This window comes from Vicugna pacos, chromosome 13, assembly GCF_048564905.1.
Source record: "Vicugna pacos chromosome 13, VicPac4, whole genome shotgun sequence".
NCBI classification, from domain to species: Eukaryota; Metazoa; Chordata; class Mammalia; order Artiodactyla; family Camelidae; genus Vicugna; species Vicugna pacos.
Window position 1 is genome coordinate 66,567,144 of NC_132999.1, and position 16,525 is coordinate 66,583,668.

At 62.5% G+C, this 16,525-nt stretch overlaps 1 protein-coding gene across 1 annotated transcript in view; it reads right to left on the reverse strand.

Annotated features, from left to right (window-relative positions):
* Nucleotides 1-11,725, reverse strand: part of SKI (SKI proto-oncogene) — a 60,188-nt gene extending 48,463 nt beyond the window's left edge. The window contains exon 1 of the mRNA XM_072975581.1: nucleotides 10,173-11,725. Coding sequence (XP_072831682.1) covers nucleotides 10,173-11,141 — 969 coding nt within the window. The 5' untranslated portion in view covers nucleotides 11,142-11,725. The remainder of the gene's footprint in view (nucleotides 1-10,172) is intronic.
* Between the last annotated feature and the right edge of the window lie 4,800 nt (nucleotides 11,726-16,525).

Below are 16,525 nucleotides of genomic sequence, written 5' to 3' on the forward strand. Positions count from 1 at the left end.
AGCCGCCCCACCTGACTGCAGACGAAAAGGAAACACACGGACACATACTGTGCGTCTGAGTGAGTAAACGAAACAACAAAAAAAGGCATCTCAAACAGGCCAGGGTGCGTCCCTCTGACCCACCAGATCTCCGACGAGAAGCGCAGTGACACTGAGCTGAGCCACCGGGAGACACAGGCCCTGTCCTCCCTGCAGGAGACCGCCAGACAGCGCAACCGCTTCAGGGAACAGCTCAGAGTGACGCAACCTGGTCCGGCCCGCGCTCCCGACACACGTGCACACACCTGCACCTGGAACACTCCACGCTCCTGCTGGAGGCACCCCGGGGGCCCAGCGCCCACCGACACAGGCACAGGCACAGGCACAGGCCAGCGCACGCACACAGCACCCGGGCCAGCAGACTGGGCACCCAGGGGCCAGGTGAGCACCACTGACCATGCTGGACACAGGTCTGGGCACAGGGGCACGTTCAGGACGGCATCCCTGATGGGCAGAGGCACTGGTAACCAGGTGGCAGGAAGCAGGTGGCTGCGGTGGACGGGGCCTCCCACGGACCACACGCTGCCGCACTGAGGTCTCTCTGCAGCATCTCCTGTCGTGGCAGAAATGCAGCCCAGGCCCGGGGCACTAAGTAAGTTCCAGAACCTCAACACCACGGATGACTCAAAATGCTCCGTGGCTGTACACATGCACACAGAGGCGCGTGTGCAAGGCAGGCCCTTCAACCGCACGCCACGGTGGCCCGGGCTCCTGCACAGCATGAGCAGAAGAGCAGGGCGGGCATGGGGGCCCTGGCTCTCGCAGTTCCGTACCTATCACACGCAGAAACACTTCGATGTAAAATAAGACGATGCCTGGGACTTGCTTTAAAAACGTCACGGCACCCTCACTGAAAGCGGAGGAAGAGGCTAGGGGGCCCAAGGGAGCACGGCACTGGCAACGGCGGAGCTGGGCACGTGGGCTGCGCCAAGCGCCTCTCTGCTCCAGGGCACTCGGGAACCTCCCCGTCGGGGAACCGCAGCCTGCTGGGTCCACAGACACGTCACCATGGCCCCGAAAGAAACGTGCTGTTCGCTGGTCCTCCCGGTGGAGCAGGGGAACTTAGGCCACTCGCACTCCCGGGCGGTGACAAGAGCGAACCTGGCCTGGCCCTGCCCCACGGCCACGCACCCCTCCCTGTGCAAGCAGCAGAGGCAGAGGCCCAGGCAGGCAGGGCGACCACCAGCTCTGCAACGCTCTGCTGAGCCCCCTCCTCGCCTCTCCAGGCCACTCACCACCCCAGCCCAGGTCCCAGAAGGCTGGGGCCCCGAAGACACAGCCCACACGGTGGCACTGCCCTGCTGAGCCCTGGACCCAGTCCTTAGCCACCAAGGATCACAGGGTGAACCGAGACACAGGACCCTGTCCCAGGGACTCCTGAAGAGAGAACAGACCCATAAAAAGAATCACGAGAACCACAGTTCAAATTTAAACATTTAAGAGAGAAAACTTAGAACCTTACTATGTGAGAGGCACGCAGCTCAGTCAGGTGATTGAATCTGAGGGGCAATGACCCCCACAGAAGACCCCCAGGGACACGAGGCCACCGCCACAGCAGCGACAGGAAAAGTAAAGCAAATTCTTCCCAGACGGGAGGAGACTCCAACACGGATCTAACAGAAAGAGCAGCGTGCCCCAACCTCTGGCTCCCACCTAGGACCGTCCCGCAGAGACTGGGTGCCAGGCCAGCCACAACCGTCGGGGAGCCCACTCTGCTCCGAGGGAGGCCTCCTTCCACCCCCCAACACCCATGTACACTGCCCAGCCCAGCTCCACTGCAGGTGGCCGGACCCAGCTGGGCGGAGGGCTCTCCGTGTCCTCTCACCAGACCCCCGAGACCACCGCCCGCCAGCCCTGGGACACACGGAACACAGCCTGACTCCCAGAGCCACACGGAGCCAACCCACAGGCTTACCTTGCTTTCACAGCTTGAAGAGCTTTATAAACGGAGACAAAACCGACGAGGGTCAGGCAAGCCAGGCGACACTTATTACACACAGGATGTTAAAAAAAAATCACAGTTTTGATAGTTCTGCAAAAAAAAACTTAGCAAATTTACAACAAAACTGTCAAGTAATTAAAGCTAGGCACTTCACACATGAACTTAAACTGCTAATTAAAATCCCCTCGCTTAATTGACTACATTTGCATATCATTCAACTTGGGAGTGTCATTTTTTTTTTAATGGTTTGGGCAACGTGGTTCTAACGCCGGAAGTGGGAGGCAGGTGAGGCAGAGCCAACGTCCCCCATCCCTGCCGCCGCCCGCATCCAGGAGAGCAGGGCAAGGCAGGCTGAGGCCGAGACCCTGGGGACTTCACACCAGGTGCGGGGTCCCCTCCTCGGGAGGGCCACCAGCCTTGGGGAGGGGACCCTCGTCCGCCACACTCAGCCAACCAGCCCAGCAGAGACCCCGCTGGACACCTGCTGGCTGCCCAGCATCTCTGCCTCGACCTCCTCAGTGGGTAGCCCCGCCGGCCCCACTGCCCCGGTTCCTCCACGGGTGCAGCTAGCAGCAGCCCTGCCATCAACACACACTCGCCCCCCAGGTGGCGACAGACCAGAATAGACAACCACACTGGCCTCACACAAACGAGCAGGAGGCCAGCCTGGCACACGTGCCTGCCTCCATGCAGGGAGGGGGAGCAGAAGGCAGGCCCCTAAGGCTGGAACCGTGACGCCGCGGGCGCCACCCTCAGGAAGGGCTCCGGCCAGCGCATGGACTCGGGGTGGGGGGCAGGACCCACCGTCACCCAGGGCCCAAGCAAGAAGGAGGGCCGCGGACGTCTCGGGCTGAGGGGCTTCCGTGTCACTTTCAGCGCAGAGTCCATGTCAAGCCAGCCCATGTGGCTGGCGTCTTCCCTGCGTGAGGCGCCCTGCGCCACACAGGCAAGGGGGGTCTGCAGGGTGACAGCCACCCCTCACTCCAGGGGCTGGAGTGCAGCAGCAAGCTGACAGAGAGGACAATATTGGGGACATAAACGTGTCCACGGGGGCCATAAGAGAACCACAGCCCGCACCACCAGCAGCAGGAGGACCACCAGGACCACACGCGGCAGCGCCGCCCCAGCCAACCCCAGCTCTGTGCGTGGACAGCCAGGGGGTCGGGTCTGAGGCAGCGCACACGGCGGGGAGGCCGCGGCTGGTGCCAGCTGGCCCGTCACTGCCACTTGCCACATGGATGCCTCACCTACCAGCCAGGCCTGAGTCACAAACCACAGCCATGGGGCTAGGGTCACGCAGGAACACTGAGGTGACAGCAAGTGGACGTGTGCCGTGCACAAGGAGCAGGCACTGCTCCCGGGGGAAGCGGGGCCTTGGCCCTGGACACTTGGTCCCGCAGGTGGTCCAGAATCCACCAGCCTCAGAGCCAGGTGGGCCACCAGCCTCCCTGGGGCTCAGGGCCCTCCTGGTCGTTGGTGTCGGGTGTGGCCGTGATGGCCACGGGCATGGGGGGCTGGGGAATGGTCTCCTGCCCACAAAGCAGGACAGACCCCCCAGCTCCCAGAACACACTTCCTCCCCAACAAGCTACGTGTCCCAGGAGAGGCGTGGGGGATGCCCCCGCCAGCTGGGAATGGTGGGGTGCAGTGGAGACAGTGCCTCCAGGCCCAGATTCCAGGAAGGCCCCCAGACACCAAGTCACAGCCAGCTGGCTCCTGGGATGCCAGAACCGACAGCTCCTCAGGCAGAGGGAGGCTAGCACGGGCACACAGGACCCTGATACCTGGTGAGTGACCCAAAAACATATCCACTTCCCCCACCTGCAGTCCCAACAGGCTTCTGGTGTGATCAGACCTGGGGTTGGGGCGCACAGCTAAGTCAGCACCCCAGTTGGCACCTCACATGTGGGCTCTGGGGCCGGGTAAGGAGGGCGAGGGCCACACCAGAGCCGCACTGGCATCCTGGGCCCTCAGACCACCTGGGCTCCAATTGCCCTCAAGCCCACCAGCCTTACGTCCCTCCCCACCCCCACCCAGGGCCACCCACCTGCGATGTTTTCTCCGCAAACCAGCAGCATAGCGGCAGGAAGCCCATTTCCAGAGATGCTTCTTTCAAAGTAGCCAGCCAGCATCCCAGCAGAGGCCAAGTGTGGGTAGATGCAGGGCCAGGCCCATCCAGGTAGAGCCAGAGTGGGGGGCACCCTCGCATCACCCCCCAGGCAACGGCCCAGCGTCAGGCCCCAGCGGCCCTCGCAGATCTGAGAGAGGACGAGGATGCCCAACATCCGAAAGGCTGCTCCTCTCCGAGAAAGGCGCCGTCTCCTCTAGCCGTCAAGAGCAAAGCCGCCAATAAACCCTGACACCTAGTGATTTCAGGCTTCTGTGAGTCATTCAACAAGTATTTACTCCGGGCCCGGAACTGGGGACCCGGCCATGACCGAACTCCCCCACCCCCACGAAGCCAACAACACAACCACAAACACACAACCCCCAGGGCCGGCCGCAGCCAGGGCTCCCCGGAGAACCCAGACCGCTGTGGGCTGTGCGGCCCACGGAGTCACGCCAAGACTTCCTGAATTATTATCTGTAGCTGCAAAATCAAGAAGTCAGAGCACTCTCTGAATCTTTCTAAGTCAAAAAGTAAAATCAGGAAGGGATAAATCGGGAGTTCAAGATTTGGAAATACTAATACGTACAAAATGGATAAACAAGTTCATACTGTATTCACACTGGAAACTCTACTCATTCTCTCGCAGTAATTTACGGTGAAAAAGAACATGAAAACGAGTACGTACGTTCACGTATGACTGAAGCACTATACTGTACACCAGAAGTTGGCACAACTGACTGTACTTCAATAGACACGTACACGCACAAATAAATATACATACACAAAAAATAGTATCAGAAAAGACACAAATGCCAAATACCCAGACGGCACCTTGGCTGTTTCCAGGGTGCCCTCAGAGCTCTAAAAGCAGAGAGCTTCTACAACCCCAACCTCTAGTCACAGAAAAGCTGCGTAAAGGCTGTAGTTTGCTCCCTCGCCCACCCTGGAGCACGCTACGTGCTTCCTGAGTTCACCTGCACAAACTGCACCTGGTCGCTCTGGGGGCCTGGACTCCGAGGTCAGGAAAGTCTGGGGGGACCTGGGCCACGCTGGGCAGGCCACACGGCGGACACACGGCCCCGAGTCCCCCACCTGCCCCACACTGCTCTCACAGACATCGTCTGCAGCTCTAACCCACACCACCTGAAACCCACTTCAGACTACTCATGGCCCCGGCAGGGAGGAGCCACCCACCACAGGGGGCCCCCACTCCCAGGAAACGGCTTCCTGTCCCTTCTCTGCGACTCCAACCTGCCAGGCGCATCTCCACCACATGTGCAGAGAAGCTCTCCGTGATCTCACGGCCCCCCACCTGGTGTGCCCGCAGTGTCCCCGGCGACTGGCGGGGCAGGAGGAAGGGCCCTCGGGAGAAAGGAGCCCCACTTCTCCAGCCCTCTCGGATCTGAAGGAAATAATTCGGCCTCTGTATTTTGACTCACAACAAAGAAACTTTTTAAAAACATTTCAGTTGAAACTTGCATAATTCTTCCAGTGGAGAAATCCTCCCCAACTTTCGCAATCCTTAGAAAGAGACACATTATTGCTGCTTGTGTAACAGTCTCTGGGCCACAGAGAGTCCGGCCGCCGGCTGCGGCCACCTCCCGCCAGACAGCCAGGGTGCAGGGCCCGGAAGCACCGCCTCCCCCGGACCCTCCCACCGCCCAAGGGCCAGGGTGCGGGGCAGGGTTCAGTCACAGGGAGTGGCACACAGATGGACTGCGAGGAAGGTGGGGAGTTGATGGCCTTACCCTCAAAGCCCTGCACTGACTGAGGGGCCCCGGAGGGGCAGCGGGGACAGGGGCGAGAGCCACTCAGTCACCTGCTGCCCCAAGGCAAGACACCGGCCCCAGGGAAACCTCGAAGGCAAGGGCCCCTGCCCAGCTCCAAGGAGGAGCCTGGAAACCAGCAGGACAGCTGAAGATGGCACATGCACAGATAAGCTGATGGCCCAGGCTTGGAGACCATGGCAAGGGCTCTGCTCACTGCACAGAATGAGGGTGCCCGGCCCCCCACGCCCTCCCTCCCTCATACACGCCAACCACGGGTTAGAAACCAGAGGCCTCGCTCAAACTGCCTCCTCGTTTGAGAAGATCCCCCACCTTCACTCTGCAGCCTTCACCCTGGCGACCAGATGGACTCACAGACCCCATCCTTCAGGACATGGGTGTGGGATCCATCTAGGAGCCCCGCCTCAGAGCGTCACCCAGGTTGGCACCCCAGCTTCTCACCCAAGCACCTGAAGCCAGGAAATCACCATGGGACCCATGAAAACCCAGAGCAAAGCAACTGCACCAAGGGACAGTGCAACCTCTCCATCTGTGCCCAGATCTGCCGGTACCCAGGTGAGCACAGCGCCCGGACAAAGAGCAGGTGTCGGAGAAGCATGCTGGTCAGAGTCCGTCCCAGCCTGACGGACGGTCCTGATGTCGTTCCTTCTCGTGGTCACTTCAGCTCAGAAGTACGACTCGCACCCCCCCTTAGAGAATGTCCCTGGACCAGGATCCCCCACTCCCCAAGAGGGCCCGCGGGACTCGGTGCTCCTCCATTTGGATGGCCTGGCCAGGTCTCCTCTCAGAGAAAATACCGCTTTCAACACTAGAACATACACGGATCCCACGGCGGAAGCCCACGCTGCCCGCTGCCCGCCACCAGCCCACGCCCCTGCCGTGCAGATCGGGCAGTTAGTTCCATGAAGACGACTCCTCCGAGAACCTGGCGTCCTGAGGACAGACATACAATAAACGGGCACGATCCTGGTTCTCCAGTCCAAGGATCAGGCCGCTCAGGAGCAGCCGTTCCAAGGAGCCCATCACCCCACCGCAAAGGGCCGACCCTGTGCCGTCCACCCCAGGAGGCAGCGCCCCCCACAGGAAAGCCACGTCCCAGCCAGCAGCCGCGCCGACAGCGCGATCTATCCCGTTAAACATCAGTCCTGTTCAGTCCCAACGCCGTCAGACAAGCACCGGAGGAAGGGACAGAGCCAACCGTGGGCGTGGGGAAGGCTCCAAGGTTCCTGTGTCTCACCACACGATCCCAGCAGAAAACAAGTCCTCGCCCTGCCCATGACACTCAACCGCTAAGACCCCACAAACAAACGCTGTCCACGGCCGCTACTTCCTAAGGTGCCCACTTCACACTTGTGGAAACTAAGGCACAAACAGGTCAAGCAACTCGCTCGAGGGCACGTGGCCCACGAGGGACAGAGTGAGGATGCAGGGCTCCAGAGCCAGACCGGCCACTGCAAGACCCCCAAGGAAAGCAGCCAGGGCGCCATGGCCCCGACAGCCATGGGACAGCCAAGAGCACTTCCTTGGGCCCCTGTGACGTCAGGGTGGGGATCACTGAGGAGGGACCCCAGCCTGCACACCTGAACTCGCCGTCTGCACAGCGTTTCCAGGCTCAAAGCTGGAGCCCCACTGCAAACACAGCTCCACGCTGGGGCAACCACAGAACCGCCAGCCCTCTGTGGTCGGGCCGCAGGCACAGCAGGGCGCGCAAGAGCAAGCAGGCACCAGGACAGCACTGAAGTCCCGAGCCAGCCACCAACCCCGCCCATGCCGACGGCAGAGAAGTGCTGTAGGGGGACCAGGGCGCCACTTGGCTCACTTCACGTCACCGAGCAAGACCCAGGGGAGGCGCATCCCCACAAAGGGCTGCCCCAGCACATCTTTTGTTTCCTCTGTCCTCATCCTCAGCAAATCAAAAGTATTAAAATAAACTATAAGACAAATAATTAAGTCAAAACACGTCCCAAGAATAATCTGTCAAACTGCAGTGGGAGGATGGAACAGATAGACACGGTGCTGGAGAGGGGTCTTCCCTGGCAGCTTCGTCCACAAGTAGGGTCTGGCAGCCACCCTGAAATTGACATCCCCCTCCTCACAGGGTGCCTCCAGCCTGTAACCAGACAGGCGCACAGCTGTGCCGGGGAGACCTGAAAAGGACCGTGTGCCACAGAATTCCCAAACGCATGAACCAAGGCAGTGGCAGAGCCCCGAGAAGAGGATAACCGGGCAAGGCTGGTGGGCAGAGTGCCCCCCGAGGGGGGGGAGCCGGCAAGACAGCACCCAGGAGCTCTGAGTGACTGGCGGACGGCAGAGGCCAGCAGCAGGCCCACCAGCCCAGGCCACCACTGTGAGGACAGGGCAGGGCTGACACTTAGGCCTGGAGACTCCAGCCTCTTACAACGATCACATTTTCACCATCACGGGGGAGGTTCCTCTAACTAAGAAATGATTCCTGAGCAGCAGCAGGGAGAGCACTGAAGGAGTGCTGACCATCTGCTGACATCACCAGGGTGAAAGTACGCTCCGGCCTCTTCTCTGGGACTGTGGCTCAGGGGACCATCCTTGCCTTCTCCCTAGGCAGTGCCTCAGCCCACAAGCTCCAGACCAGTCCTTCCTTGAGCCTGTGAACACCTGTGTTCAGAACAGCAAGGGCTGCCACAAGAGAGCCTAGGCCCAGGTGTGCAGCTGAGACAAAAAGCCAACCCCAGGAAGACAGGGAGACCGCGGACACACACGATCCAGATTCAGACAGAGACACAGACGGATGCACCCCACCAGGCAGACCCTCTGCTGTCCACTCTGGATGTAAGTGACTTGCCACAGTTTTACCTACCACAATCCTGCACACAGGGCTCCCCTGGGCCATGCTAACCAGCACTCCCAACAGAAAAGCCCCCCGTTGACAGGGAGCAGCCATCAAGCCACACACAGCCAACCCCCAGTCTGAAATGAGGGTCCGCCCGGCCTGCTGGGTCTGCCGTCAGCATCCTCCCCACTGGCACTGCCCGCTCAGACCATCTCTCCCACCCCATCCCAGCCCCAGAGTCTGCAGACAGCTGCCACCTGGGCGCTGGTCTAGCCAAGGGCAGGAGCACCACCAGATCCACAAATGCACGCGGTGGCCCCCTCTGAGCACAGGCGACAGGCCCTCACTTCCCCTCCCCTACTCCGCTCCCTGAGACTCTGACACTCTGCTGGAGGGGCGCCCAGAGAAAACCGGGCGGGAGCATCTATTCACAGATTTGGAAAAAAAAGTTTGATGCAATAGCTGAATTAATTAGGCCTCCCAAGAATAGCTGAGCCGATGCAGCATTCTGTGTGCGCAGTTTAATAAGCCTGGATGTTTAAAAGAAAAGTTACAAACACTAAGGGATGGGGGGATGCCATGCAAAGTTGGTGAGGCCCCCAGTGAATGGTTCCGGCGTCTAGTGCCTGGAAGCTGCCAGGCTGGATCACACAGAACCTCCTCTTGGCAAACAACAGAGCCTCGGCCAGCGGCCTCCCTGCCGTACCCTTCAGCGTCTCAGAGAGGCGATAGGAAACGTGCACATCCAAAACAAATCACAGGCCAGCAGCTCCTCTGACAGCCAGGGCCCCAGGTGCCCGGTGACCAGTCCCCGAGCCCAGTGCCAAGTGGCCCTCGCCCCCACACGGGTACTCTGGGACTCACTCCCTGGCAGGCCAAGGCAGACGCACAGAGCTGGAGTCACTGAGTCTCGGCCCCCTGCCACCACGGCCTGGACACCTGGCTTCAGTTTTGAGTCTGTCTCCCAAGACTTCAAGGCACAAACAGGGCCTGCCTGGCCAAGTTCTGCCTGCTGGGAAACGCAGACACCCGTGTGTGAGCCTGGAGCCTTAGGTTGAGGACCGAATCCTCCCCTACCCAGTCTGGACACCTCCTTGGGCCCCGAGAAAGGCCTGGGCTTGAGGCCCCAGGAAGGCCCGCCCAGATCCAACTTCCCGGGACTTAGGGCGAGAGAGTCCGAGGTCTGAAGCCTGCCCTTCCCTGCCCATCTGGACAACGGCTGTGGGCCTTGGGAAGGCTTCATCCACCAGGCCTGCTCCAGGCCCCCCCAGGACCCCCAACCAGCAAACCTGGTCCCAGAGATCAGCCAGGAAGCCCTTCCTCCCGGGCTGTCTGTGGGGACACTGGCGCTACCCTGAATTTCCTTAGAGCGAAACAAAACTCTGAGATACGTGGGGGAGGCAGAAGAACAGGACACAACCCCTGGCCCAGGAGGGCCCCGCCCTTCCCACGCCCCAGGCCCAGGCCCGGTGGGCGGCGGGACACTCACCCGCGGCACCCGCCGCTTGTACTTGTTGCCGTAGTCAAACTTCTCCTTGACGTCGTCCAGGCACCGGCCGAGGCGCGCCTGCTCTTCCTTGCCCGTGTAGTCCTGGCTCAGCAGGATGTAGGCCCGCCAGTTGGCCGAGTCGAAGCCCCAGTGGCAGGTCCGATTCTCCAGGGCCTTGTGCGAGTGCACCACGAACTTGTGCGGCGGGTACATGAGGCGGCAGTCGAGGCACTGGATGCAGGCGGCGCTCGGGCTGCTGTAGAGCTCGGGCACCAGCAGCCCCTTGCACTTCCCAAAGCACTCGTGGTACACGCGCACGCTGCGCTCGCTGAGCTCCAGGCCCAGCGCCAGGCTGGCGGCCAGCTCCTTCTTGCACGGCGGCGGGTAGGCGCCGCCGTACAGCAGCGCGTTGCACAGGCGCTCGGCGTCCGTCTTGGTGATGAGCCCGCACGAGGGCGCCGAGAAGGGCAGGATGCCCATGACTTTGAGGATCTCCAGCTGGTCGGCCGTGCAGCGCGAGCAGTAGATGTGCAGCTCGTCGCACACCGAGTTGATCTGCTGCAGCGAGAAGTCGCGCAGCACCGAGTTGAGGATCTGCGGCAGACACAGGCGCTTCTCGCCGCCCACCACGAAGCACGAGATGGTCTCGCCCTCCAGCACGGTCTCGCAGCGCTCCGTGGAGCGGTCGGACGGCATGAAAAAAGGCCCGGGCAACACGGGCGGCGGCGGCTGGATGGCAGGCAGGTGCAGCACCGGCGGCGGCTCGGCGGCCGCGGGCACCGGCGCCGGCACCGCGGCCGCGCCCGCCTCCTTGGCGCTCTCCTTCTTGTAGGCCTCCTGCGCCCAGCGCGCCGAGAAGGCGGCCGGGCCGCCCAGCGAGCTCATAGAGCTCAGGTGGAACTGCTCCAGCGTCTTCTGCAGCCCCGGGTGCGGCTGAAAGCCGCCACGACCGCCCGCCGCCGCCTCCATACTGCGCTCCGGCTCCCCAGGCCGCTCCCGCTCCCGCGCGCCGGGGCCCCCGCGGCCCCCGCCGCCGCCCCGCGCGCCCCGGCGGCGGCCCCGGCCTCGGCCCCGGCCGCCCCCCGCCGTCGGCTCCCGGCCGACTACGGCCGCGGCCTCGGCCTCGCCCGGGGGCGCGAAGGGGAAGGCGGGCGGGGCGAAGGGGTCCCGCCGCTGGAGCCCGCCGGCGCCCGGGCCCGGCGCCACATCCACGCGCCCCGCGCCGCGCCCGCCGCCGCCGCCCGGGCCCCCCGCGCGCCCCCCGCGCGCCCCCCGGGCCCTAGGCGCGGGGCATGCCCCAGCGCGCGCCGCCAACGCCAACGCCAACGCTCGCGGGCCCGGGGCTCGCGGGGGGCGCGCGGGCAGGTGCCGGCGCCGGGAGGCGCGAATCGCCGCGGCGGCCGAGGCCGAGGGGCCCGGGAGGAGCGGGGGCGCGGGCGCGGGGCCCGCCGGGCCGTCCTCGCGCGGCGCGCCGCCGCCGCCGCCCCGCTCCTCCCACCGCGCGGCGCCCGCCCGGCTCGTCCCGGCGGCGCTGGCCGGCCGCGTCGCGCCCGCCGCCGGCCTCCCGGCCCGGCCCGCGCCCACCCCGCCGCCCGCGCCCCGCTCCGCGGCCTGCCCACCCGCCCGCCCGCGCGCGCGGCTTCCGGGGCGGCGGAGCGCCTGTGGCGGCGGCCTCAGACCCCGGCGGCGGCGGCGGCGGCGGCGGCGCGAGGCTCGGCGCACATCCTCCCGGCGGCTCGCTCCAGCTCGGACTGAGCGCCGGCCGCTGAGCTCACGCCGCCGCCCCGCCCCGCGCCCCGCCCCGCTCCGCGCAACCGCCCCGCCCCGTGCGTCGTCTGGGGCCGCGCGTCCGCCTCAGCCGAGCGCCGGCCAGGAATGCGCCCGCCCCCCGGCCGGCTCTTCCAGGAACGCGCGCTCCCCCCGCCCGCGCTGGGCACTCAGACCCACTCGGCCGTGCTCGGGCCCGACCGCCCCGGACTCGGGCCCCCTCGGCTCCGCTCGGCCCCGCCCGTCTGGGACTCGGCTCTGCTCGGCTCCTCTCGGGCCGGCCCGCCCAGGACTCGGGCCTGCTCGGCTCCGCTCGTCCCCTCCCGCCGGGGATTCAGCCCCGCTCGGCTCCGTTTAGCCCCGCCCGCCGGAAGGCGGCTCCGCGGGGGTGGCGGCGGCGCCCCGGGCCCCCCATCCGGCGGAGGCCGCTTCCTGCGCGGCTGCGAAGGCGCGCGGCCCCGTCACCGCCGGAGCCCAGTAACCCACACACAGACCCCACCACAACCGCAAACCAGCTGAGGGGCAGACCGGACGGGGCTGTGCACCCTCCACCGCACACTCCCGGCCTCCGGGGTCCCCACGCACACGACGGGAACGCCACGCGACACACCCCGGCGGTCCCCGCACGCGACAAGGACGCCACGCAGTATGATCCAACTCTCACGTAGGACAGGAACACCAACGACACAACGTGGGTCCCTACACACATTACAGTTGCGACGCCCCGGAGACCCCACGCAGGAGACAGACACCATGCAGCGTGTTCCGACAGCCCCACGCGATGCAGGCACCGCACAGCACCCCTCCAAGGGATGACTGGTGCAAGAGCGGCCCCCCTGTGACCCTGCATCCTGGTCCCTCCGCACGGCCAGCGACGTCATCTCCCACCAGCCCCGTGCAGAGCTGCGTCTCCACGGGCAGGGCTTGCAGCCTCGGCGCTGTGGCCCGTGCTGTCCGGCCAGGTAGCCGCCAGGGCAGGCCCGTGTTGAGTCCTCAGGGACCGGGCTCCGTTCCTCCCGCAGACTGACGTGACCCCGTACAGCCTCCTTGTCCAGAGAGCCGTTCACACATCTGAGGGATACCCAGGGCATGGCCAGAGGGAGAACCCACTGTGTGTCCTTCCATAATCTGGCTGTATCGTTGGGGAGAGACCAACCAGAAAGTGCTGGGTGGGACAAGCCTGGGGCCTGGACTTGGACAGACTGTGCTGGGTGGCCCCCCGAGGAGGCAGCATCCAGCAGAGGCCTGGGGGCTGGGGACTCGAGGTGAGGAGGACAATTCTGGCTGCACTCAGCCCGAGGCAGAAGGACAGTCCAGTCGAGCTGGGCAATGACCCCTTTTCCTCTACAGGACAAAGGCATCTAAGCTGGCCTGAACATGTGGGGAGTCGTGGGGGGTGCCCACAGTGGTGGGCAGGGGCCAGCGGGCCACACTCACTTCAGCCCTTGTGACCTGACGCTCATCGCCTGCTGCTGCCTCCCCAGTGGGGGCTGGAGGTGGCCCCAAAGCAGCACTCCTCAGGGGCCGTGTCTGCCCTGGGAGCACCCGGCTGTGTCTGCAGGCCTCAACTGCCCCTCAGGCACGGGCAGGCATCTGGAGGGGCACCGAGGATGGCCAGGTAACCCCACACCTATATGGCAGACACAGGCAGGTGCCTGGGCACCTTGAGGTTCAGAGGTAGTGCTCCGCCTTCAAACACCAGGCCTTTCTGTGAGGAAACCCTCGCCTGCCCTCGCCTGTGCCCTGGGGGGCTGTCCCTTCCACTCGTCAATCCAGTGCCCCCAGCACAAGGCTTTTCTAGGCAAACATGAGAAAACTAGGAAAGGGATATTTAAAAAACAAGAAAAGGGACTTCTTTGCTTTCAAAGGCTGTATTCATGGTCCTCATTTGGACCAAAAGCATGTCTGTGGCACCTGAGAGAGTTGATTCCTTCCACGTGGACTTGAGTCCCATGCAGACAGCCTGTACGTGAGAGAAGGCGGTTGGAGCTCCAGAGGGCCGGCCTGGAGGGGCTCCCGGCCGAGCACACAATTTCTCCAGCTCCTCTGGCCAAGCGGGCGCGCCCAGGTGGGCTCCGAGCCCGAGGCCCCCGAGCCCGAGGCCCCCCAGACGCGCAGGGCTGGCTCCCTGTGCTTCCTCCCTCTGCCCTCTGGCTTTGCAGGGTTCCAGGAAGGTGTCTCGGGAAGGGGCCAGGTGGAGGAGCCAACACTCCCACAGCTTCAGAGCCCAGAAGGAAGCCGAGGTGGGTGTGCAGGAGGGTGCAGGGGATAGGTGAAGGGTGAAGGGCCCAGAGAAGTAAGGAGGGACTGCTCTGGTCTCTAAAATGTCTCTGCCTCCATGGACTTTGAGGTCGTCTTCCCCAAAAGATAATGGAGCTTCTGGAGCAGCCAAGCCCACCCTACCCACCAAGGGCCAGGGCAGCTGTGCCTGGAGTGAGTCAGGCAGGCCCTGTCTTCTCCACAAGCCCAGCTGGGGGGGGCTCCCACATGCTGGCCTTCCTGCCTCCAACCCATCCCAGCAGCTGCCCTGGCCAGTGGCCTGCTCCTCCCACTGTCCCCTGCCACAGGCCATGCACCACACTGGCAGGTGGGGGGTCCAGGCCACAGGCACTGCCATGTCAGGGGACGGGGACAGGAACCAGCGAGCAGCAGGCACCAGGCCCGCCCGGCTCACTCTCCAGCCCTTGCCATGCTGACTGACGGGTGTGGGCAGCTGGTGGTGCACACGCTCACCCCCGCATGCGCACACGCTTGTGGAGATTATACCCCCATGTGCACGAGCCAGGCCTTGGGACCAGGAGGATGGAGACCAAGTTCTGCCCCACGTGGCCTCCATCTCCTCCAGCTGAGGAGGCGAAGGATTGACAAACCTGCCTATAGGGGACGTGGTCACTCAGGTGCTGCGGAGGCCTCCAGGGGCTGGGGGCTGGCTTTGGAGCCAGCAGCGCTACAGGCCAGAGATGAGGGCGCTGGCAGTGATGGGGCGCCCCTGGCCTCAGGGCCAGCTCAGAGGCCCGGCTGGGGAAATGGGCTGGAAGGCTCAGAAAAGCAGGCCCCGACAGAGACCCCCGAGAGACAGCTTCTGGGGGGAATGGCTCTGCCCTGCTTGACTTCCACCTGCCACCTGTTCCCTGCTCCGTGGGAAGGAAACACCTGGTCTCAGACAAGCACAGCTGCATTGTCAGGAACGTGCTAAGATACTGTTCTAAAACCTTAAATTCTAAACAAAAATTACTCAGGTAACATGAGCTTGGTAAAAATTTAGAAAAGACTTTTGTCTTAGTTTGGGTTCCACCAAAAGCAGACCCCAAGGCAAAGTTCTGAGTGCAGATCGTTTATTTGAGAGGTGTTTCCAGGACACACAGATTAGGGATGGAGAAAGGGAGGGAGGGAAGGCAGGACACCAAGTGCGTTACAAGCTTGTCACCCGGGCTCTTGGAGCTGGATCTTGGGGTGCAGAGTCATCTCGGGGTGGGGGGGCAGCCCTGAGCAAGATCAGAGCCCAAGGTGGGGAGGGGACATCTGCTGGAGCGGGGAGATTGATTATATATGGGATTGGCCAAATAAAGAAACACATTCCTCATGATAAGAGTCAGGGTTGTCACTGTTAGAGATGGGAATTAAAAATATGGGAAGAGATAAACAAACATGTGGCATTGGACTGGAGTCAGCAATCCCTGCGTGAACCCATGAATTCCAATGTTTATAAACAAGTAGAAAAACTATAGATGTAAATGTGTGTTTGTACAGACATCCAGGTAATCCCTAACTCTGCCCAGGGAGAGGCCCTGAAAGAGGGACAACCCAGCAGCCGCAAGCACCCCGAGAACCTGGGTCTTGGCTTCTAAATTCCATCCTCCGTGGAAGGGAACCAGTGTTCTTTGAAGGAATGACTGGTGGCAGGGCTTGGACAGAGAGAGGAAATCTTACTGTGTCAGGCAGTATGGAGAGCTCAAAGCGAAACAGGAACGTGTCGAAAGGACTTTTGGGCAGCTCAGAGAGGAGATCACTGCCACATCCGAGAGCATAACGGTGATCGCGGATTATAACCATGGAATCAGAAAACCGCGTCTGCATATTCAAGTATTTATTAAAATAAGCATATTCATAAGCTGAAAGTCTGATAAGAAAAGAGCTATTTGCATAGTTTTTTTTGTTTGTTTTGCTTTTCTATGGAAATGTATAGTTTTAAAGTTCTTCCCCACAAGGCTCCTGTCAATTGCAAAGGGAAGGGTGAGTTCCCAGGGGAGACACTGCCAGGTACCACCATAATCAAGCGATCAAAGTGGAAACCGTCAGGCACTGGATGCACCGCAACCCTGCACTGCCTGGTGTGGTGGGACGGGCTGCTGTGGCTCTTCTGCCAAAAAGGCATGACCTGCATCTGACCATGACGAAACCTCAGACGCCCACACAGAGGGACTTTGTACAGAAGGATGGGCCTGGAACCTTCAGAGGTGACAGTGAGGAAAAGGCTGAGGAATATTCCAGACCGATGGAGAAGAACAAGACGTCAGCTCTGCGAAACCTGGGGACCCTTGCTGGATCTCACTGCGATGTCAGTGGAACAACCAGAAAGCCCCAGA